The sequence below is a fragment of the Eupeodes corollae genome, chromosome 1 (assembly GCF_945859685.1).
Source record: "Eupeodes corollae chromosome 1, idEupCoro1.1, whole genome shotgun sequence".
Taxonomy (NCBI): Eukaryota; Metazoa; Arthropoda; class Insecta; order Diptera; family Syrphidae; genus Eupeodes; species Eupeodes corollae.
Window position 1 is genome coordinate 30,200,343 of NC_079147.1, and position 24,646 is coordinate 30,224,988.

General features: G+C 36.3%; 1 protein-coding gene across 1 annotated transcript; it reads right to left on the reverse strand.

Annotated features, from left to right (window-relative positions):
• Nucleotides 1-1,600: 1,600 nt before the first annotated feature.
• LOC129953772 (uncharacterized) lies at nt 1,601-2,836 on the reverse strand. Its single transcript, XM_056067231.1, has one exon. It carries the CDS (start codon nt 2,834-2,836, stop codon nt 1,601-1,603), a length of 1,236 nt encoding a protein of 411 aa, XP_055923206.1.
• Nucleotides 2,837-24,646: the final 21,810 nt, after the last annotated feature.

A 24,646-nucleotide genomic window follows, 5' to 3' on the forward strand; every position in this document is an offset into this window, starting at 1 on the left:
AAGGAAAAAAGCTTTTAAGGAACAAGTTGAATCTATATGAATCGCATTGTAGCTTTATAGGTAATAGAAACCATTTTGCATATACAAAGATCGTACACAAGTAAAACAAGTCTTATGAATGTAAATAAAAACAAATATCGGTAAAAGATCCTAAACAGCTGACTTATGCATACAAAAGTTTGTTTCATCCCCTTATTAGATACAATATTAAACCATTTTGTTTGTTATATAAAGTGCGTTGATATAAATAAAACAAAAACAAATTCATCAACCTTCATATGGTAGCTCTTTATGTGGATGTCGAGTATCTCAGATACAATAGCATCGCAAGCACGTCCATCGTACATTAAATTTTGTGACTACTTGTTTGTTGAAAATTTTGATGTCGAGTATCTCAGATACAATAGCATCGCAAGCACGTACAACGTACATTAAATTTGTTGACTACTTTTTTGTTGAAAATTTTGATGTCGAGTGTCTCAGATAAAATAGCATTGCAAGCACGTACATCGAACATTAAATTTTGTGACTACTTTTTTGTTGAAAATTTTGATGTCGAGTATCTCAGATACAATAGCATCGCAAGCACGTACATCGTACATTAAATTTTGTGACTACTTTTTTGTTGAAAATTTTGATGTCGAGTATCTCAGATACAATAGCATCGCAAGCACGTACATCGTACATTTAATTTTGTGACTACTTTTTTGTTGAAAATTTTGATGTCGAGTATCTCAGATACAATAGCATCGCAAGCACGTACATCGTACATTAAATTTTGTGACTACTTTTTTGTTGAAAATTTTGATGTCGAGTATCTCAGATACAATAGCATCGCAAGCACGTACATCGTACATTAAATTTTGTGACTACTTTTTTGTTGAAAATTTTGATGTCGAGTATCTCAGATACAATAGCATCGCAAGCACGTACATCGTACATTTAATTTTGTGACTACTTTTTTGTTGAAAATTTTGATGTCGAGTATCTCAGATACAATAGCATCGCAAGCACGTAGGAAGGAGTACCTTTTCAACGATGTATCGAACACTAAATTTTTTGACTACTTTTTTGTTGAAAATTTTGATGTCGAGCATCTCAGATACAATAGCATCGCAAGCACGTACATCGTACATTAAATTTTGTGACTACTTTTTTGTTGTTAAAAATTTTGATGTCGAGTATCTCAGATACAATAGCATCGCAAGCACGTAGGAAGGAGTACCTTTTCAACGGTGTATCGAACACTAAATTTTTTGACTACTTTTATGTTGAAAATTTTGATGTCGAGTATCTCAGATTGAAATAAAATCCGATCAATAAAAATCCAAGTTCAATAATTATATTCAAGATTTATTATTAAGAGAGGTAACTTACTCAAATGGAGGTTAAATCGCAAGTATTTTAAATAGAAAATTGAAAATTACTTTACAATTAGACTGAACAATATTCTTAATAAGAAAGAGAAAAGTATATAGTTATTAAGTAATAGATTAATGTAAGTTTTCGTTAAGTTACACTGTAAGAAATAATAATTCAATTAGTAGAAATTCAACATCCTCCGCACCACAAATAAAGTTATAAAATTTCAAAAATAACGTTATACAATTTCAAGATTATATAATAATTGCACTGGACGTCGTAGCCTTGTTACATCGGCTAATCTGATAATACAAGCACGAATTTTTCCATCGCGACCAGGATACACCTCTTCTACTACTGCTAGTTTCCAAAACAGCTTCGATACGGATGAATCGTGTAAAATGACGACATCATTTGTTTGAATCTTCGTGGAACCTCCAATCTTATATTGGTGAAGTGATCGAAGTTGTTGAAGATATTCAAGCTTCCAACGTTTCCAAAAAGCTCTCAACGTTTTTAGTCTAGCGTCCCATTTAACTCGAAGATTATGACTGGTTTTGCCCTCATCGAAACGTGGCATATCTAAGGTATCTAAGGAAAAATGAAAACCAGTTAAAAAATGAGAAGGTGTAAGAGGACTAATGTCCTTAGGATCATCAGAAATATAAGTTAAAGGTCTGGCATTAATAACGCTTTCAACTTCGACAAGAAGTGTTCGAAGCTCTTCAAAGTTAAGCACTGCTCGTCCAATGGTTAGCTTCAGCACTACCTTTACGCTACGAACAAGGCGTTCCCAGAAACCTCCCCACCAGGCTGCTCTTTCAGCTATGAACTTCCATCGGATGCCTTCGTTATTCGCAAAACCTTGTACCAATTCGGATCCTACTATATCGTTCAAAACCTTTAATTCCTTTGACGCGCACTTAAAGGTCTTGGCGTTGTCGGAGTAAATTATTCTAGGTTTGCCTCTCCTAGCAAAAAAACGTCTTAGAGCCAGCACACAGCATTCTGTAGTTAAGTCCGTCACCAGCTCCAAGTGCACAGCTCTGATGGCACCACAAGTCAACAGCAAAATGTACGTTTTCGATGGTGAACCATTGTCAGTAGGATTTTTTATATACAAGGGGCCAGCGTAATCTATACCCGTCATCTCGAATGGTTTTGAGGTCAGCATCCGTTCTCTTGGAAGAGGAGCTATCGGTTCCGATCCAGGTGAAGCTAAAAGTCTTTTGCAAACCTCGCATTTCTGAATAACTGATTTTACCAGCTGTCTGCCTCTAACGATCCAAAATTTTCTCCTTAACTCTGCACACGTAGTACCTGTACCACTGTGCAACATTTGTTTATGAACATGCAACACAATAAGCTTAGTGATATGAGACCTTTTTGGTAAGATAATTGGAAAAGCTGAAATATCTTCTTCGTTACAGTCTCCAAGTCGACTATGAACTCGAAGTACACCATTTTCAAACATAGGATTAAGAGTATATATATCAGAAGAATTATTAACTTTCCTACCTTTTTTTATCGCCTCAATAATGCTGGGCGTATGCAATCCAATAATCCTCAGCCCTTTGTAAGTCATCTGCAGTTATCACATGGCCTCTTGCTTCCAATCTCAGTTCATCGTTTGGTGTTATTTGAAATTTCGATGCAAAAAACCTTTTTCTCAAACGAGGTATGCACGAGCTACCAATGACGTCACTCTGAGAAGTTTAATCCAAGTGCTATAGTTCTCAGCTGGTAAAAGCGCTTCCAAAGGTTCAACAGGTAAGATTTCGTTTACTTTCGGATTATCAGTTGTTACTGAAGAGAAAGCAATGAGTTAGAAATATTGTAATTGTAAAGAACATTTTCATGGGCCAAGAATTGGATTCGCTACGCAACCAACTAGGTCCCTGCAGCCAAGATTCAGAACTTGCCAAGATTGATGAAGTCACACCTCTGGTTAGCAAATCCGCGGGATTATCCCTTCCAGGACAATGGTTCCACTGAAATCCAGCTGTTAGTTTCTTAATTTCAGCCACCCTATGTTCGACATAGGGCTTCCACTTCTTATTCGACATATTTGTAATCCAAAACAGAGTGATCTTGGAATCAGTCCAAAGCCAGACGTTATTAAAAGATACCCTGAGATTATTCAAAAGATATGAGCAAAGCCTTGCTGCGATGAGTGCTGCAGTAAGTTCTAGTCTTGGAAGAGATAATTCTGAAGATTTATCGATTTCTTTCAAGGGTGAAACCCTATTTTAGCGCAAAGAAACCGTACTGTAGTCTCACTCTTATTGTTAGAAGCTCTTACATAAGCTACTGCTCCGTAGCCACTCTTACTTGCGTCTGCAAAAATATGAAGGTCTCGGCTCTTTATATCTTTGCCTTGGAAAACACATCTCGGAATAGAAATATCCTTTAGAATAGCAATACCGTCATAAAAGGAATAAAAAGCTTTTAAGATGTCATCCGGGAGCTCCTTCATCCCAAGCTATTTTTCGTTTCCAAATCATTTGAAATAATATTTTAAATTTTATAAGAAATGGGCTTAAAAGGCCCAAGGGATCATAAAAGCGAGATATTACCTGCAATATTATCCTCTTCGTTGGTTTAGTTTTCAAAAAAACGTTTGAATTTAACACCGTCTCGATGTCCACACATAGTTCATCTGTGTGAATGTACCACATGATTCCCAGAATCTTTTGCCGATCAGGTGGTATTTCGTTGAACGATTCTCTTAGAGACTTATGGCTGCTATTCCATTTGCGCAATTTCATTGAAGCTCGGTTCAAAATGCTCATCGATTGATTGTAGACCTTGTAGGCGAAATCTTCATCATCAACACTCATCACAAAATCGTCGACGTAGTAGCTTGACTCCAATACTTGACAAATATCGCTATGATTTTGTGATTCCGACTTTAAATGTTTTCTGAGAGTAGCTGCTAGTATGAAAGGGCTCGATGTTACGCCGAACGTTACACGTTTCATTCTGAAAACTGTTGGTTCAGGAAGATAGTTAGTGTCATCAATTTTGCTTCTAAACCAAAAGAACCGATGAGAATCGCGATCCTTTTTAGCCAAAGTAACTTGATGAAAGGCCTTTTCAATGTCTGCAACCAAAGCAATTAAACCTGTTCTGAAATTAAGAACAATCATAAGTAAATCAGGCAGTAAATTAGAACCAGATTTAAGACAGTCATTGAGCGATACACAACCTTCTGCATGCGCAGAGGCGTCGAAGACAACTCGAAGCTTCGTAGTTTCCTTGTCTTCACGATATACACCTCGATGAGGTAGGTAGTAAGTACGGCGTTGTTCTACTGCAGACTCGTCCTCCACAATCTCAGCCACATCGCTTAAAATGAGTTCTCTTATCGCACTGTCATACCGTAGTAGATCTGCGGGTGATCTGGAGAGACGTTTAACTAAACATTGGAAGCGCGAAAAAGCACCGGCGCGGTTACTGTTTAAAACACTGTACTCGTCTTTCCACGGCAAACAAGCCTCGTATCGAGTGGCTTTTTTTACGATGCATTTTTCGATATAATCTTCCGTAAAGGAATTCTGTTCGTTTTGAATTGTTTTAATGCCGATCGATTCGAGATCCCAAAACGTTTTTTCATCAAACGAACTAATTAGTAAACTATTTGCGTACGATGACTGACTAGTAAACATATTTTGCGCTGGACCTTGCAGCGTCCACCCGAACAATGTATCAATCGCCATTAGACTGTCATTAATGCGGATTGTACTTTCTGAAACAATGCGCCAGTAATTATCCGCTCCGATTAAAACAGATATGCCTTCATCTGGATGACAATCAAAGGGACGACCATCAGCAAGGACAAGATTATAATTTTCGACACACTTTCCCGATGGAATGCTTAAGACATCGACACATATTGAAGGGACAACAACCGCGTTTATTTTTATCATTTTTTCACCGTATTGACTTTTTAAATATAATTCCACAATTTTATAATTTTTCTCCGACGTTGATTGTTTGTTATCAGTTCCGAACGGAATTACATTAATATTTCGCGAGCCAACAACCGGTAAACAGAGTTTTTCCACGAGCGATTCTTTAATAAAAGTAATTTGACTACCACCATCAATAATTAATCTAACATAAATGCTCAGCTCTTTATTTTTATTTAACGCGAATACCGATGCCGTTTGTAAAAAAACATTTGATGGATTGGCTTTATTTATCGACGCATATAAACTTAATGATTTTCGAATATTCGCGCTATCGACATTACTGTTTGCTTTCGACACCTGTTTTCGATAATCTGGATCGCACATCGACTTTGCATGTCTTCCCCCGCAAACACCACACCTAAGATTTTTAACAAAACACCGTTTAGAAGAATGCCCTTTTAAAGTGCAACGATAGCATCGATTGTCTCGTTTGAGTAAGTTTTTTCGTTGTGCTACAGTCAACTGGTTATCACATTCTCTTGTATGATGTGTGATCGACTTACAAAAAAAACATGATGCGGGAGTGTTAGACGTTGTAAGTAAGCCAGCTGCAGTGGATATATAATTCGTTTGCTTTCTCTGATTATTGACTTCTTCTTTTTCATCAACTGAATTTTCAAGAGCTATAATTTCTCTTTTGATGAATTTAAGAAGGCTCGTCAGCTGTTTGTCACCATCAAACATAAAAGAGCATTCACTTTCTGACGACACATTATTACCGTTTTCTTGATTTAAATCATTTGATTCATCGGTAGAACTATGACTCTGAGTCCGAAAATAATTTGCACGAAGTTCATTAGGTAAACTGCTCAGTAATTTGGTCTTAAGCATTATAGAATAATTACTCGAAGAAATACCGAGAGCCGTCAATGATCGTATAGACGAGGTTACCGTATTATAAATGTTTCGTAGACCACGAATATCAGTTTTTGATTTTAGCAATGAAATGGACATTAGCGCGTGCATATTTTTATCGATTAATTTATCTGCATTCCCGAATTCCTCTTGTAAAAGAGCTAAAGCACCATCATAGCAATTACCACTCGGCGTAAAACCGGCAATTACATCAGCGGCTTTGCCTTTCAACACTGACTGGAGATAATTAAATTTATCAGTCCCAGATAGAAGTTCACTATCATGTACTGTAGTTTTGAATTGCTCCCAAAAAGGAAGCCATTCTTTAAAATCCCCAGAAAATGATTTTAAAGGCAGCTTAGGTAACCTTACTCCGTTAATACGATCGCGTGATATAGAAGTGTTTGTAACGTTAACGTTAGCTGTTTCCGAACCGTTAGGATTTCTTAAACGATTTAACCGTTCGAGGCGTTGATGCAACCGCGTGATAAGGGAGGTGGCTTTATCCTCATACTCTACTACTTGCTCCATATCTCTAGTTGCAGTTTCTAGGTTGGAACTAGGAACAAACTCGTTATTAGCCTTTATAAGCCCTTCATGAGCTACCTTTACGCGATTAAGATACACAAGGAGTTCTTCTTCAACGTACTCTATATTTCCTTCGTTCGAGGACAAAGGATTCAAGTCAAGATTTTGCAAATATTCGGTTGCACTATTAACTACACGAGTTACTTGTCCCCTATACGCTGCACGACTTGCGTTCTCCATATCGATATAAAAAAAAATATTCTTTCACAACAATTATTGTCTCTCACGTCTTGAATCCCGGGTTTCGGCACCATGAAATAAAATTCGATCAATAAAAATCCAAGTTCAATAATTATATTCAAGATTTATTATAAAGAGAGGTAACTTACTCAAATGGAGGTTAAATCGCAAGTATTTTAAATAGAAAATTGAAAATTACTTTACAATTAGACTGAACAATATTCTTAATAAGAAAGAGAAAAGTATATAATTATTAAGTAATAGATTAATGTAAGTTTTCGTTAAGTTACACTGTAAGAAATAATAATTCAATTAATAGAAATTCAACAGAGATAAAATCATTTTGTATTCGTAAAATTTAAGAGCTGACAAATTATTTTTGTTGATTTATAAAAAAACGTTAATTGGATTTATTTAAAAAATTTTCTTGTTTGGTATCACAATACAATATATTACAAAAAAATTCTGCATCTTTCTGCCTTATTATATCTGTGTAACAAAATTAGTTTCAAATCAATGTCTCTACTGATTCTTGAGCTATACAAATAAACAAATTGGGTGGCGCAACAGTCCGTTTGAGAACTAATGCCTAGTGACTGACAACTCTCAACCATTCCTGTGAGCGAGGACTGTTGACAGGGATGGAAGGAATCTACAGTTTTAAACCGAAACGGCAAATTTGAGAAAGCACTTTTCATGACAAGAATTACTCTTGGAGAATTTGTCAATTCCTCGCAAGATGCAGTACCCGCGAAAAAAACTTAAGATAGCATATTCAGGGATCAACCCAAGACCTCTCGCATGACAGTCCAACGCACTTTTTTTTTAAATTCATTTTTATAATTTCATTCTTACTCTCTTAAAGCTAGACAAAAATTCATAAAACAAGCATAGTTATCCATAACTTACAACTAAATTAATGGTCCCATACGGACACTCTAAGTTAAACTATAACACTAACTACTAATGCCTTTCGGCCCTAAGATCTATTTAACTTTAATTAAATTATAAATATTTTGTATTTATTAGAAAAAAAAAGCAATATCAAGAACCTTTTTCTTTTTTTTACTTAAAAACTACTTAAAATAAGGTCCCTAATATAAAACTTAAAGCTAACTTAAACTACCTATTCTACCTATAAACCACTTAAAACTAGAACAACCACAGCAGCAAATCTAACTATATAACATTTTTGTTTTTCATATTTTGTTGTCTTTTTTTTAAATTTTTTATTTATTGTTTTTTTCATTATGTTTTTTTAATGTTTTTTTTATTTATTTTTTTTGTATTTTTTTGTTTTTTTTTGTTTGTATTTTTTTTTGTGCCACCATGCTTATTCTACTTAAAACTAAACCCTAAAAATATAAAACAAGTATGTAAGCCGGCCAAGGCTTAAACCCCATCCCGACTACCCACTATCAAGTGTCGATTGAAGCCACCAAAACTGGTTCTCCTGCTTCACCCTATCAGTTCGGTCCCGCTCGGACACAGCCCTAATGAACCGAAGGAGCTCTGCTCCACCTTGTGCCATGACGTCCCGATTGTACAGGAGTCGCCTATCCACGGTTCTTCGTCTGACGTGGTAGATTAACGGAACTGCCAATCTATCCTGTATCAGACCGCATTTGTCTTAAAAGAGGAATGCCTCTGGTGGAATGAACCCGCTCCAGCGTGCACTTTCAAAATACTCGTCGTTCGGATAGAACGCCCCGAAAATTAAATTGTTGGTCGAAGACATAGCTCTTGAAATGTGACCTCGAACGAGTTTTATCACGAAATTGTCAATTCTGTTGATCCGAGCCCCGTTGTATAGGACCTCGTTAGAATAGTAATGCACATAAAAAGATTCCGCTGTTCGATATAAGCCGAGGGGAAGGGGCAACGTTGAACCACACAGGTCAACCATAAACGATCATCGTCCGTATGAGGGCCACGTAACAAATTACCTTCACTCTGGGGTAAAGCCGACTGCTAAAAAACAGCCGTTTCGTCAGAGCGAAGGCTCCTCTGGCCCTGGTCAGAGCAGCATGTATATGTCTGTCAAAATATAAATACTGATCTAACCAGATACCGAGGTACTTCATTACACTTTTGCTCGCTAATGGCTGCCCATGAAGATCAACGATAACCATCTTGCGCCAATTCTTGCACGTATCCCTCGTTTCCCTAGCCAACGGAGTCCGGACGCAATTACCTTTGTAAGACTATATCTATCAGATCGCTGGTGTAAATGCTGAAGAGAATTGGCGAATTCACCGCTCCCTGTTGAAGACCATTTTTAATTGAGAATATTGTGGTAGAAGTTACATTGCCACTTTTGAAAACACACTTTCTACCGTTGCATATAAAGCAATGGCTTGCTTATGCCAAGCCTGCTGTTTTAGGTAAAGACCCTCTAACCATACGGTGTCAAAGACCTTTTCCAAATCAACCAGAACAGCACCTGTGCATTGTTGTTTTGATTTATTCCATTGGATATCAGAAACGAGTATAGACGCAGCATGGATTGTGTCATGACCTGCTTGAACCCGAACTGTTTATCCGGAATTATTTTGTTGTCCGCAGCCCACTTAGTCAGAGCCCTATTAATGATCTTTTCGAAAAATTTGCTGATGCTCGGAAGAAGACTTATCGACCGAAGATTTGACGGGTTGGAGTTGTCCTTTCCCTTTTTCGGGAGAGGATGAACCACAGCGGTTTTCCAATGCACTGGATAATATGCATTATTAAGTGCATTATTGAAGAGCGTGGTGTAAATGTCAATTGCATCCATCGGTAAATGTCTTAGTACAACGTTGGATATACCATCGACTCCTGCTGACTTTTTGTTTTTTATTAAATTGAAGATGAGCTGAAGCTCAACCTTCGTCACTAATAAGGGACTTGGTCCTGTTGGCTCGGCGATTATGGCATTTGCCAAGGAATCGTCATTGAACCGCATGAATCCGCGGTTCTCAGATCGCCATTGTGTCATATCATTTCGAAGGTAAAAGTGATTAAGTAGGGTTCTGTTTTCCAGGTCGTGGTTGGGGCGAATGCTAACATTTACCTTGTACACTTGCTGGAAAACAGCTCCCACCGCCCCCACTTTTTCCTTCGGATCTTTAATTATGCAAAAGTCATCGTCAAAGATGGCTTCCTCTGGATCTATTTGCGCTGTGCTGAGTACGTCTCTGTTCTCTTCAGTTCTTTGGAGTTTAAGACACGGAAGGTCACTATCGTTTTTTTCCTGAATATCTTGTTGATTTCGGGGAATATACTAGGGTCACTCGAATTAACTGACCGGATCTTGCGGTCCCAGTACTTGTTAATTGATAGCCTGTAGTTCTCCTTAATCAACAGATTGACATTTTTTATTGACGACTTCAGTATCCTAACCTCCAAGTCGTGTGGTTTAAGTCGTCTGTACAAGTTTTTGAGTCTTCTCAGTAAGCCACTCTTGTGCCTACGTGGTGCGTCAATAGTCGCGTTTCTGTAAGCGTCCATTTAGCCCCGTTCTTTGTACTTTGGAATTGTCCGTTCCATCGTTCGTTGTTTTAGTCGCTGAACTAATCGAAATTGAAGACTTATTAGAAAATTTTCGAATGCTGACGGACGAGAATTTCTCCTCATCTTTTTATTATGCCATCCCGTACCAACAAAACAATGAACTTGATTCACTATTTTCTTGTTTTAAAGTTCGATTGGCATTCTCTTTCTAGAGAATCATTCAAGAGCTCTAAATCAAGTACATGAGAGGGAGTGTACCAAGCTGTTTCAAAGAAGCTATCATCTGTCAATAGATGACAGTAGATTCCCTGCTAACAACAGAGGTATATCTTTGCTGAATTCATTGGTGAAAGTCCTAACAAAACTGTTGTACAACTTTCTTTTTTATTGGGTAAAAGAAAAGAGCTTTTAGAATGAAGCAGAATCTGTTTCTTTGCGAAAATTAGTCTACAATCGAATTTACTCACTTTCGCATGTAGTGAGATCGAAAAAGATAATGTAGGCTGTTTTTATTGACTTCAAGGTGGCATTCGATACTATAGACAGAAGAGCACTAATGTTGAAGCTCTAAAATCAAGGAATATCGACAAAGTTTGTTAATATTTTACAGAAAAGTGGGGAAAAGTGTATAAATAGTTTCTAGCCGAAATAGAGCTGAGACAAGGTTGCTGTCTAATCCCTATACTTTGTTCTTTTCTTATAAACGACATCAAAGTAATTTTACAAAGAGGAGCTCGAGTTTGACAAAACAACAACAATGACAAAATTGTTATTGAAATCGTGAGTTACTATCAGCACATAAAACAACGTCCAAAGCAATAATGTTTTACGATGCAAAAGTTTGGTCACAAAGAATTTAAAGAAGTGGAGCAGATTCTCAGATACTTCTTGAAATTATCCAACAGCACTGCTTAACATATCCTTTTACTGAAAACAGATTTATATATCTCCTTTGAGTCTAATACTACGTTCTAGTTTTTGTTGTCATATGACTCTAACGAAGTCCTTAGTAGGGATCATACGTCGCCTAACAATTAATCTTTGATTTTTGGGACACCTTGCATCATAGATTTCGTTTAAAAAATTAAAACATTCCTACGTTCCACACAATTCTTTGTTTTATTCTATTCAAACTCTGCAGAAAACATGAACATTTCTCATTGAACTTAAATCACAATAATGAGTTCGTCAAATTCAAATCAATCCCACCTACACTTAACCCGTATAAGTTTTCTTCAGAACTATTATGGGGATAGTGTGGGAATATTCCCGAAAGAAGTACTAGTGCCAAATGCTTCATGCTTCACTTAAATTCTGAGGAAAAGAAAAAAAAATCAATTAAATTTTATTCATTACCACGTATTCGACGGTTTGATTTTTTTGTTTTAAGAATCATCAGCTCAAGATTGTTAGCTAGGTACCTCCACACACATTTGGAAAGCCCTCTCCTTGATCCTTGTTCCCGATAACATCAACAACGGCCCTATTATCGCAAGTTATAATTATCCATGAATTGAACAAGAAAAACAGAAAAAATTCTTCACTAAATTCCTAGAAGATTGTTGAAAGCAAAATTGGGATAAAGCAAACTCAACAGAATATTTCCACCCAATTAATTCGCATCCACTCATAATTATACACCGCGCCGAAGAAATGAAAAGAAGAAAATAGGGAAAACACATACCCTCTTGGAGTCCTTGTGTGATCACTTCACTTTTAAATATTTGAGGTTAAATAGAGCGAACTCCCTGAGGAGGGCTGCATTGCATATAAAGCAGTATTATGTACAAAACCGTATGCTAAGAAAACGAAGAACGGATAATTCATATTGCTTGCTGAGCAGAAATCTTAATGTCTCAGTTGAATTTCACCATGTTGCAGTTTAATGTTGACAGTTAGGTCAGAATTAGAAAATAAAAATGACTTATGATTCTTAAATTTGCATTCTACCAGTATTCAAAATCTACAAATAATGCATTGTTTTGAAAGAAATTCCTGACAATTCTTTAAAAAAAAACCGTTAATCGCTGAAAGTTAGAAAAAGTAATTAAATGGTATATGAAAAATGATGAATTATTTTAGGTCAAAAATGTTCACATTCTTGTAGTTTAGCTAAAGAACGAATCTCTGAACTGAACTGAAATACTGACCAAAGGCACGACTAGGTTAAATTGTAAAAATTGGTAAAAATTGATATTTTCAGTTTTCTGAAAGCAAGTGCTACTTTTAGGTAGGGGTCAATTAAAGTAGGCAATATTGAATTTTCTATAGGTTTTTATATTCTCCATCTATATGGTAAGAATTTAATAAACTTATCCTTGCCATTAGAGATCCATTCCCGAAGAGCACAGTTGTGCTTAAAAAGGGATATGAAAAGCTGAGTGTACTGTTGTCAGCGAAGCTAGCAAGGAGAGCAGAGGTTTCAGATAGCAGTTTATGGATAAAGCGACAAATAGTTCTGAAATAGGACAATGACCGGGGCTCATTAAATAATTTATGGGCAAGATAAGTGTTTGCCACAAAATTTAACCTGAATGCGTTTACAAAGTATGTGCAGCAGAAGTTGATGGTACAACATCCGTTCTTCATCAATTCTCTAATTTAGCAAGAGAGTTTAATTTTGAAGGTATGGGGGAGTGAATCCGAAATGAATTGTTAAGTTCGCACAACCCAGAATTGTCTAATGAAGAACTATTGCAACTGGAATTACAATTTGCTAATGAAGAAGATGACAATGACCGTTCAGAAGATATCTCGGAAGAACAAAATTTAACCTTCAAACAAATTTCGAAAGCGAAGTGTCTGATTGACGAAACTTTCGAGGTTTTTTAAAAAAACGATCCTGACAGTGGAAGAAGTTTTAAAGTGTACCAAGCGGTAGCTTTAAATATCAATTATACAAGGAAACATATTTGTTCAACAAAAAAACAAAAGACGTTCAGCAAACATTGAATTGGCATTTTGATAAAGAAAGTATATTAACGACAGGAAATATGGACTCATCAGGCAGTGATTTTTTTTATTTAAACTGATTGGCAATTTTATTTTATTTTATTTTAATTGGATTTATTGTTTTGTTTTATTTTTTTTTATGAATGTAATAAAATTTAATATTATTTTCGCTTTTAAAATGTTTACTTTGTTGAATTTTCTATCTTCAACCTTTTTATGGCTTTCTATACAAAATCATAATTCACTTTGCGTAGTTTCAATTTGCGTCGTGTTTTTTTGGAACAAACACGCACACGCTGGCATCTGTCTAAAAATCTTTGATTCACATTCGAAGGACCTAGAAGCAGAAAGGAATGTCAACATTTTTAATTTGACAAATCGGATCAATTACAATAACTTCCTATGGGAAGTTAAATAATACAGGAATTCATTAAGACTAAAGACGAATTTTAAATTTGATGCAAAATTTCTTCAAAAGGTTTTTAAATATCAAGCTCAAAAATCTCACTCATTATGTATAAAATTGCTCAATATTTTTAGTTTTTTAAATCTTAGGAGTTTGTAAACCTAGAAAAATATGTGACACCCAATTTGAAAAATGTCTCATTAATAGAAAGTTTAAGTGAGAACTTAGTGGCTAGAAGATCAAAACATTATATCCTATATTCGGGAGACAAAAATCAGAAGCATAATTTCATTTCAACACACCACTTTTAGAAGAGGATGAGAAACGAATCTCCCACTCCTATCCCATACTTCGAAATTCACTTTCTTCGCTCTTGATGTTTTTTCAAATTTAATTTGATATTGTTTGTATTGTTATTAAAGATCTGGTACTTAATTACTTTGAATGATGTCTTTCTTTAAAAGACCTAATAATTTAATGTAATTCATCTTATCTTGCTTTATAAATATAACCAGTTTACATAGCTATACAAAACATTCCACAAGGCAACCACCTAGGTAGTCTTATTGTTGTTGGTCCTTTATTATTAAAACAACAATTTTACTTTTTAACTAGAAACAATGATATTTTTATTTGACTACATTTAAAATGTATTTCAACAATAAAAATGATTCTCGCAAACTTGATTTTACCTTATCGGAACATGCACCCTGCGTGTCGGTCGTTTACTTACTTACTTACTTACTTACTTACTTAAGGTGGCGCTACAGTCCGGGCGGACCTGGGCCTCAACCAACAAGCGTCTCCACCCAGCTCGGTCCCTAGCTAGCTGTCTCCAAATGCTAACTAGGTCAGTGTCGCTGTACAGCCCGTACAGCTATATTTTTTGTAACTCCTGAGTTTTTTCCAAGATCTGCCGTAGTGTGAATATTTGGTCGATAGTGGACTTTCCTGGTCTGAAGCCACACTGATAAGGACCAATCAGGTTGTTGACGAATGGCTTCAGACGTTCACATAATACGGCAGAGAGGATCTTAAACGCAATGTTACGGAGACTGATGCCTCTGTATTTGGTGCAGTTTAAAGGGTCTCCTTTCTTATGTATCGGGCACACTATGCCCGGGCATGCTTTCTTCCGACCATATTTTGCAGATGAGTTGGTGCATGCTCCGTACCAAGTCATCGCCTGCTGCTTTAAATAATTCGGCAGCGATGCCGTCAGCTCCAGCAGCTTTGTTTTACTTAAGTTTAGATATAGCTATCTTCACTTCGTCAAGGTCGGGTAGGAGGAATTGTTGATCTGCGTCGCCGAGGTTGAGTGGTTACAGCGGAATTCGGTTCGTCATCGCCGTTATATAATTTGGAGAAGTGATCTTTCCATATTCTCAGCATGGACTGCGGTTCTACTACGATGTTCCCCTGATCGTGTTTACAGGCTTCGGTTCGTGGCTGGTACCCTTGGGAGGTTTTTTTTACCTTCTTGTAAAATTAACGAACCTTATTCCTGTTGTGGAATATCTCTATCTCCTCGATCACGCGCTTCTCAGGCTTTTTTTTTTCCATCTAAGAAGCCGGTGTTCCTCTCTCCTCTTCTACTCGTAGAGCTCGCGAGCAGCTCTAGTCCTTTTGTGCAGCGCCGTTTTGTATGCCTCTTGTTTCGCTGCGTGCGCTTGCCGGCATTCGTCGTCAAACCAGGGGTTTCGCTGTGGTGGCCATGTGAAACCTAGCACTTCAGATGCGGCATCTCTGATGGCTGCAAGGCAATGTTGCCACTGGTTTTCAATGCTTAACGCAGGAAGCATAGGACTCCCTAAGAGGTTATTAGAGACTCGGAAATCGGAAAAGGACATGGCAGTTTCTTGCGATTGTAGCCGTCTAACGTCGAATCTTCTCACAGTACTTTCTTGTTTTGGCTTGGATCGGGATATCCGTACCCGTACCTTGGCTACAACGACGAGATAGTGGTCCAAATCAATGTTGGCCTCTGGGAATGTTCGGATATCCTGGATACTGGAGAAGTGCCGTGCGTCGATTGCAATGTGGTCAATTTGGTTGACGGTTGACTGATCAGGAGATTTCCATGTCCCTTTGTGGATATTGAGATGCGTGAACTGCGTACTAGCTACCAGAACGTCTCGCCCCGCAGCGAAATCGACCAGCCTGAATCCGTTGTCGGAGGTAGTGTCGTGCAGGCTGTATCTCCCGATTATGCCACCAAAGATGTCTTCTCTTCCTAGCTTGGCATTAAAATCTCCTAAGACAATTTTAATGTCATAGGCAGGGCACTGCTCATATGTCTTGTCCAAGAGCTCGAAGAATATGTCTTTGGTGTCTTCATCTTTCTCCTCTGTTGGGGCATGCGCGCATATTAGGCTTATGTTGGCGAATTAAGCCTTGATGCGGATTGTCGTGATGCGCTCGCTCACACTGTTGAAACTCAAGACTTTTTGCCTGAGCCTAGTTCCAACAACAAATCCACACCCAAATAGACGCTGTCTTTGTTCTCGGTAGCAGTCGCCGTAGTAGATATCGCAGTCTTTTAGTTTGCGTTTACCCGGTCCATCCCATCGCACTTCTTGGATGGCTGTAATATCTGCCTTGCAGCAGCTTAGGACTTCCAAACGACAAACGAATCTGAATATTCATCATAATGTTGCTTTTTTATCATAAACGGAACTCGAAGGGTTATTAATACCCTAAACATGTTTAAAGCTTAAACACAGTGCGAGCTTTAGGAAAATTTTGGAAGGATCGAAGGAGGAGATGCATATTTGTCTAAAAGTTTTGAATATCAAAATGATTGGGACAAAAAGAGTTTGGTAAAGATTAAACTGACGTGCATTCTTAGAAGTACGAGTATTATGGATAAATTAGTTGGGGGGGGGGGGGGGGGAGAATGCAACTGGCTAATTCGACATAACGCTGTCTACAAAAATATCAGTAGAACAACGAAAGGCATTAAATATTGCGGCGATGTTCGAGTGGCGTAATTGTGTCTGTTATAGTTCCATCGCCTATCTTTTTCAATGCTGTGTTTTGGAACATGTCCAAAACTTAAACTTGTTTTAGCTATATTCAAGTTTTGGACGAATGAATGCTTTGTAAATTACAGCCAGATTAGAAGGAGTGCAAAATTTCTTGCACCTACCAGGATTTTTAGCAATATCCAATATGTGATCATTCCATAAGAGGCGATTTGATGAGATGATCAGCGAAACAGTTTAAGCCCTGTCGAAAACACACATTTATGTTATGAGTTTCAGGTTTGAAATCACATAATACAACTTGTATTGGAGGGTTCGGAAGGTAATTTCTAAAGCAAAGAAGAAGAGATTCATCAATACCAAAAGCACGCATTTTCGATAAGAGAGCTTGATGACAAACTCTATCAAAATCCTTTGAAATATTAAGTGCAATAATTTTACCTTATCCAAAACGTTGTTAACATTTGTTGAATTGTTCCTTGAGTTAAACCATCAGAACACCAGTGGAACTATTGCTACGAAAGTCACTCTGCTGGTCATTAAGAAGCTTCCGTTCTTCGAGATATTTCTTAAGCTGATAATTAATCAAATGGGGAATACAATCCGGGCCAGCGGGTTTTTTTGACATGAGAAATTTGAAGATACAATGATTCACTGACTATGTATTTATTAGGGTCCGTCTTGAATTCTTCTATTTACATCAAAGAAAATTAGCTTTGCGATTTTACAATTTTCTGAACGAAAACACATATTCTTTTCATGAAACTGAGTATTACCAGTTCGCACATTCTCGGCTGTTATCGATAACTTTACGAATGTCATCTTTATGATTTTGAATCGAAAGAAAGAGTTTATCTATCATGTAGCCCCTAAAAAATGTTTAGAGGTGCTTAATCACAAAATCTTCTCAGCCATTTGTAATAAATTCTTCGAGAAATAATATAGTTAATAAATTAAACAAAAGATTAACAATTGTTTACCATTTTTGAATTGAATTTTAACACTTTTAATACATTTTAAAGCAAATATCTTTACTTTTTTAGTAATTCAATAGTTTTAAGTTGAAAAATATCAAACGAAAGTTAAGAAGTGGTATCTACTCAAATACCAAGCTGTAGAAAATAAAACCTCTTATTGGAAACCTTTATGAATTTAATCCTAAAATCTGTCTGAAAATGATATTGTCTTTGATCCTTAACTTATATTTTTAAGACTGACTGACATAACATCTACACTTACATTTTAATTGGGAAAGTCAATTTATTTGTATGTGTGTTTGTCTTCCCTTCACGTTGCAGCGAAGCAATATTATAATGTGGTTTTTTATGTGAAGGTAACTACAATTTAAGAGAGTGTCTTAAATTTATTTTTCCAGCGGTTAAAATGTAAGTTCTATCTTATTTCAGCAGATCCACCAGTAACACTTACATATATTAATATATATAAATTACGTGTCACTATGTTTGTCAGCTATCGACTCCTAAACTACTTAACCGATTTTAATCAAATGTGTTAACCGTGTGCATTTTGATCCAATTTGAATGAATGGATAGCTTACATCTCAATTTATGATCGCAATATTGCCACAATAATTATCTGTTAGCTCCAAACGCTTCTCACCGATGGCGACATTTGTTGACAGGATTGAGTAAGTATTGAATAGATGGCGCTATGTCAAATTTCTAACTACCATGTTACTGAGGCTAAAGTATAGGTTACATTTATTTTGTAGTAAACTTTAACAATTTTTGGTGTTAGCATAGCTGGCATAGACTGAAGTATAAATTAATAGTAACACTATGGCGAATATAATACAACCAAATACGTAATGCATCAAACTATCATACAATTTTTTCACTGCTCTGCAGAAAAAAATGAATTGATTCCGAGTATTATCCGGATATACAGAGTATTACTTGAATCAAAACTGAATCAGTCATCGGGATATTTTGGCAGCCGAAAATGTTGATGTTGACGAAATTAACTTTCAGATACAACAATTGTTGAATTTTTCAATCTTTAAATATTCCTGGAATGCCACAACATAATCTTCGATGAAAGATTAATTCACCTATTATTTTCCTGCGTAATTTGAGTCGAAACAGTACACGTTTGGTCATTAAAAATATCACCGGAAATATTCTTGAAGCAACCATTTCAACTGGAAAGTTTAAATGAAAAGTTGTATTATTGGCACGTTTTTTCCAATGATACCGTCAGATCCTACCATACCCTTCAGAAGATTACAGTTTCCAATTCAATTAGCTTTTGTCATGTCTATAAATAAGTCTCAAGTCTAACCAATGCTCATTTGTGGTTTAGATTTGGAGAATTCATTTTTTCTCATGGGCAGCTATATGTTGCACATTGACTTGTACAAAAAAAAAACAGGTTAACCACAAATATTGTGCTCCGATTGTGGCTAAATTAGATTGAAATTTAAAGTATTTGTAATTTAAAATAATAAGTATTATTGTTAGAAGACTTTATCCGCCTTACCTACATCATTTATAAGTTTAACTGTCACATGTTACTTACTAAAACCTTAGTAATACACTCATTTGTTACAAAACTTGAATAAAAATAGCAATAAATTTAAAATCAAATTTTTTTCGATCAGTTCTGTGCAAAGTCCTTCCCCTTCAAATCCCGAAACAATAAATTTTTATAAAAGGTTTAACGTTTCCGTTAGTAAATAATAATTTAATTGTAATAAGGGGTGACGCTAGTAGAAAATCAGTCATGAAGGTCGCCAAGTTTTTACAAATGGCATATAGTTTACAACAATGTAATATGATAAAATCCGTGAGCCACAACAACGCGTGGCTGGGTCAGCTAGTAATTAATATATTCTTTTTTGTACACTAATTAGTAGCATATGCTTGGGTGTTGGCAGCTTTTAGACCTATAATCATTGCCTATTATTAGGCTCGAGCGACATATTTCTTGCGCTTTTTGATATTTCTTTTCGGTAAGGACATATATTAACCAAAATCTAATCGAAATTATTAAAATTTACTACCGAAATTCGGAGTCAGTGGTCTCAACGTTAAGAGCGCCAAGTCAAATTTATGGTTGTCAAAATCAAACTAACAGAACAACAACTGAGCTTCTAGTGGAAAAATTCGAATCCACAGGCACAGTATGTTCCGGTGCCAGTGAAACAAAGAAGTGCCCGTAGTGCCGCTGCCGCTGAAGCTTCAGTTCAGAAATCCCAAATGTGTCTCTTACACTGAGCGTCGTTCGTAAGCGTTAGGCATCTCTGTGACGTCGTCGTTGTGGCAATTTTCGCGAAAAGATTTTGGTCTACATCCTTACAAGACTAAATTTAATGCAAGAACTGAAGTTGTTTGACCACTAGGAGCGTCGTATGTTTAACCTGAAAATGATTCGGCTTTTTACCGAAAAATAATTTTGAGCGATGGGGCTCATTTCTGGATGAATAAAAAAAAATTAGGTGGCGCAATAGTCCGTTTGAGAACTAGGGCCTAGTGACTAACAACTCTTAACCATTCCTGTATGCGAGTACTATTGTCAGGGACCTACAGTCTTAAGTCGAATCCGAACTGCAAATTTAAGAAAGCACTTTTCATGACAAGAGTTACTCTTGGAGAATTTGTCAATTCCTCGCAAATGGCATAGAATCGAAACCAAGACCTCTCGCATGATGAATGGTTTCCTTAAAAGACAAAATATGCGGTATTGGTCAGGCAACAATCTAAACATACTCCATGAGTCATCATTGCGTCCTGACAAAATTACGGTTTGGTGTATTTTATTTTCCGGCGGTCTCATTGTGCCGTACTTTTTCCGGGATAATCAAGAGCGGCACGTTTTCAGTAAATGGGGATCGCTATCGTTCAATGATAACCGAATATTTTTCCAATTCGATGATATGGACTTGGAGGAAATGCGGTTCCAACAGAACGGCGGCCGGCGGCGCCACAAGCCACACATCAAATGTCAATGAAATCAATCAATTTATTGAAAACTAAGTTTGGAAACGTCATAAATGGTCCAGGCGCTTGGCCACCTCGTTCTTGGATTTGACGCCGTTAGACTATTTACTGTGTGGCTACGTCAGTCTATGTCTATGGTCTCCGCCAACAAGCTAGCGACGATTGATGACCTTCGTACGAATATCGAACCTGGAATTGCAGCAATATCGGCCAATTTATGCATGAAAACCGTCAAAAACTGGGTTCAGCGTATGGACTTCTACAAGCGTGCCCGTGGTGGCCTGGCAAAAGCACACGTAGCGCTCTTATTGAAAAACACGATACTATTAAGAATAAGAAATGGAAGGTTAAAAACCAATGCCAAGCAATGTGTGACTCAGAAGTTTTTTGTTATTTAGTACCAAGTAATTCTGAACTTATTGCAAGTATTAACGCTGATTTAGAAAAAAAGATGCATGACGATCAATTTCTGTGTCAAATAGCGATTCAAACACCAAAAAAACGACGAAGTTGTTTTGAAAACAAATTTAAACATATTGAATAAATCAGCAATAGGTACGGAGATTATGTGTCGATAGGACTCAGAACAGAGCACTTCAAACTAAGTAGAGTTTCTTAAGCCACTTAAGCTGACTGGTGGGCCCTAACATAGACCAATTGATATAAGGCATATTAAATTCCCCTTGATTATATAACGGTACTACACTGTATCACAAAACTTGGGCGAAACATTACAAGTAAGTACTAATTATTTAACGGATGGCGTTGAAAAAAAGTGAAAATGTAATTATTCCTCGAACCCCAATAATTCCTGAAGATTTACGTAACCATTGAAATTCAAAAAGCTTCAATTCCCAATCAAAGTTATTTTTGATAGGACAATTAATAAGGTGCAAGGGCAAACACTTAAATAAGCGGAATGAACCTAGAAAAGTAGTTCTTCATCATTTTAAAAATATAAAAAAGGCTGGAAAATAGCTTTTATCAATACATTTCTTTAACAATGTTTATTTAAGATCTTCCAAACAATCCCACTTTCGATCTTCTTCGAAATAACTTATTTTTTTCATAGTAAATTCAATTCATAATCTTTCTTGATCTACAACCTAGTCTGAATGACATATTTCTTGAATAAACTTAAGTTCAGTAACTGTTTCCTATCATTTTTCATCTCTTCCCAGGGTTGGATCGTTTTTCGGATTTCATTCCTGTGTGTTTATACCATGCTTAGTATTATAAACACTTAAGACCGTTTGAACTTGTGAAGATCGGAAATCAGAAGGCCAACAATTGCAAATTAAGATGTCATAGGTCAAATACATAAAACCTGAGAAACAATGTCTTCTTCCATAAAACATTCAAAGTATCAATTCAAAATTCAGAATTTCAACCAATATTAAATTATTTAAATTCTTAAAAGGATGGAGTTTCAATCGATGAAAACTGATTGAATCCCAAGTTCTACTGACAAACAATTCTTCTTTTTGTGTGATGTGTGACACATTTTAGAAATTTAGCATGTTGTGTCATTCGTTCATTATGCTCGTACAAGGAAAACTGGTAAAATCTACCTCGACTAGCTGTCATGTTAGCAAGCTTGACTTTACGTCTTCTTATCCTGTTCATATTAACAGGGTATTGATGTGAAGACAAACTAAACTCGATGAGGCATTGAGTGTTTTAGAAAAGATGAAGTCAAATTTTCGTTCCATCATCCTTAGTTTCATCACCCGTGTCGTCATCATCATCACCATCATCATCATTGTCGTCGTCGTCTTCGTTTTCGTCCTCGTGTCGTCGCGTCATCGTTGGCGTAGCCGTTGTCGTTGTTGAAGGAAGCGATTCAGGCATCATCATAATCATCATCATTGCACCGTCACTATAATTCTGTATGTTGTCCTCATTCTCATGTTACGCGTTTGACATAAAATGTTCTTGCAGGAGTTTTGCATATGCTTGAGCACCTTGGGCTGGGGTAACCTTATTCCTTATAACCAGTAGGTACCTAACCTACTCGTATCTCCAGATTGATGCTGGAGTTTGGAGCAGAAAATAAGGATTATTGGCAAAAATGTTGCAGCATGACACTCCTTTCATCATAACACGATGTGGCGGTATGATGGGGATGGTGGCATCATTATTATCATCATCTTCATCGTTGAAGAGGAAGGTACCCACTTACATGCAGTATACTGCTAGTGAAGTCATCAAGTTTCTTCGATAATGTTTGCTCCGCGGGCCAAATAGAGCTTCAAAGTTTTTTTTTTATTTTATTTTGGTTTGTGGTGTTCTGTTCTTTTGTTTGATGCTCTTTTCTTAAGGAGTCGGAGTGCCATGAACTTCTATGGCAAATCTTCGGATTTACTAGCATTTTTAATGCCAATTTCTTGTGTAGATATTATGTACGCCCACAAAGTTTGTGAAAGCAGCCGCGGGCAAACCATTTATGAAAAGAGAACGAATATAAAGTCTTAAGTCTATACCTTCACTCTAAAGTCTCTGCAACATCTACATTAAGTATTCAGATTGCTTTCTAAATATGGAAAGGGGTGGAGTGCAGGGGAGGGATTTTAAAGTTACAAGAGTTACATTTGCAACATTATGGCTATGAACTCGCTGTGATGACACCAAGTGAGTACTTATAAGTTTGTGGAAGTATTAATAACTTTAATTAATGCAAATGCAGTTTTTTTTATAATGATTATCTTTTTTGTATATGCGAAAAAGTCGATTTTGAGTTTTAAATTTTGGAAAAAATTTACTTTATCGATAAGGAACCAGAAAAACCTAATTTGTTTATATTATTTTGTTCGGTTACTTTAAAGGTTTGAATGTTTTTAAAAATTTTGAATAACAATGGCGTTAAAATTAAAAAAAAAAGTAACTTAAAAGAAGACCTTACATTTTGATCTAAAAGTCTTTGAAGAAATTAACGGGTCTAGTTGAGTTGGGTACCGTAAAAGTTATAACTTCTCCAAGTGACCCTTTTTAAATAAACTGCCAACTTTGACATTATTTCTTTCAATTTAGGGTGATTCGGGTGAACTAATGAACAAAATTCAAATAAATCAATTTTAAAAAACAACGAACATTTAAAGGTCGAAACAATATTTTACATATTTATTTGAGTTTCTTTGAATTACTTTGAATAACCACAACGAATAAATAACACATCTTTTCTTAAGATTGTAAAGATCTGCTATGTTCTGTGCTTGAAATGAAGACAGTTAATAAGTCGTAGACTTAATTGAATATTTATTAAGAACATGAACTTAAATAAAATATTATTTAATACATAAAATGGGAAATAGAATTGCTTTTTTATGAATATATTTGAATAAATTTGCTGGATAAGAATGCAAAAATGGAATGTGTCTCTGATATTATCCCGCCAGAATATATGTCACTTTAGAATGACAATCTCCGTCCAGGGTTGGTACTTGAGGTTGCTGTCATTCATAATGTCAGGGATGTCGCACCTTTAGGGTGGTAACAAGATCGAAATTGACATTGAACGACGACGACGTCGTGGACAAAATAGACACCGCTATCAACTGAGACAATGACACTAGCGCTGAAATCGAACGAAGAATAACTCTTGCAAATCGCTGCTTCTTTGACTTAGAAGGCAATTGAGTAGTAAAGCCCTACCTCAAGCATCTAAAATCACCATCTATAAGACACTCATCATCCCGGTTTTCATTAATGGTGCTGAGGCCTGGATCCTGTCAAAAAAAGATGAGACTGTCTTAGGATGATTCGAGAGAAAAATTCTTAAAAGGTAGAGGATTTTTAGGGGTGACATTGTAGCTATTTTTCACTCTTTTCTTTTCATTAAGAAGAGTTTTTCACTGGAAGATATAATATTTAATTCAATTTAATAAATTGAAACTGAAA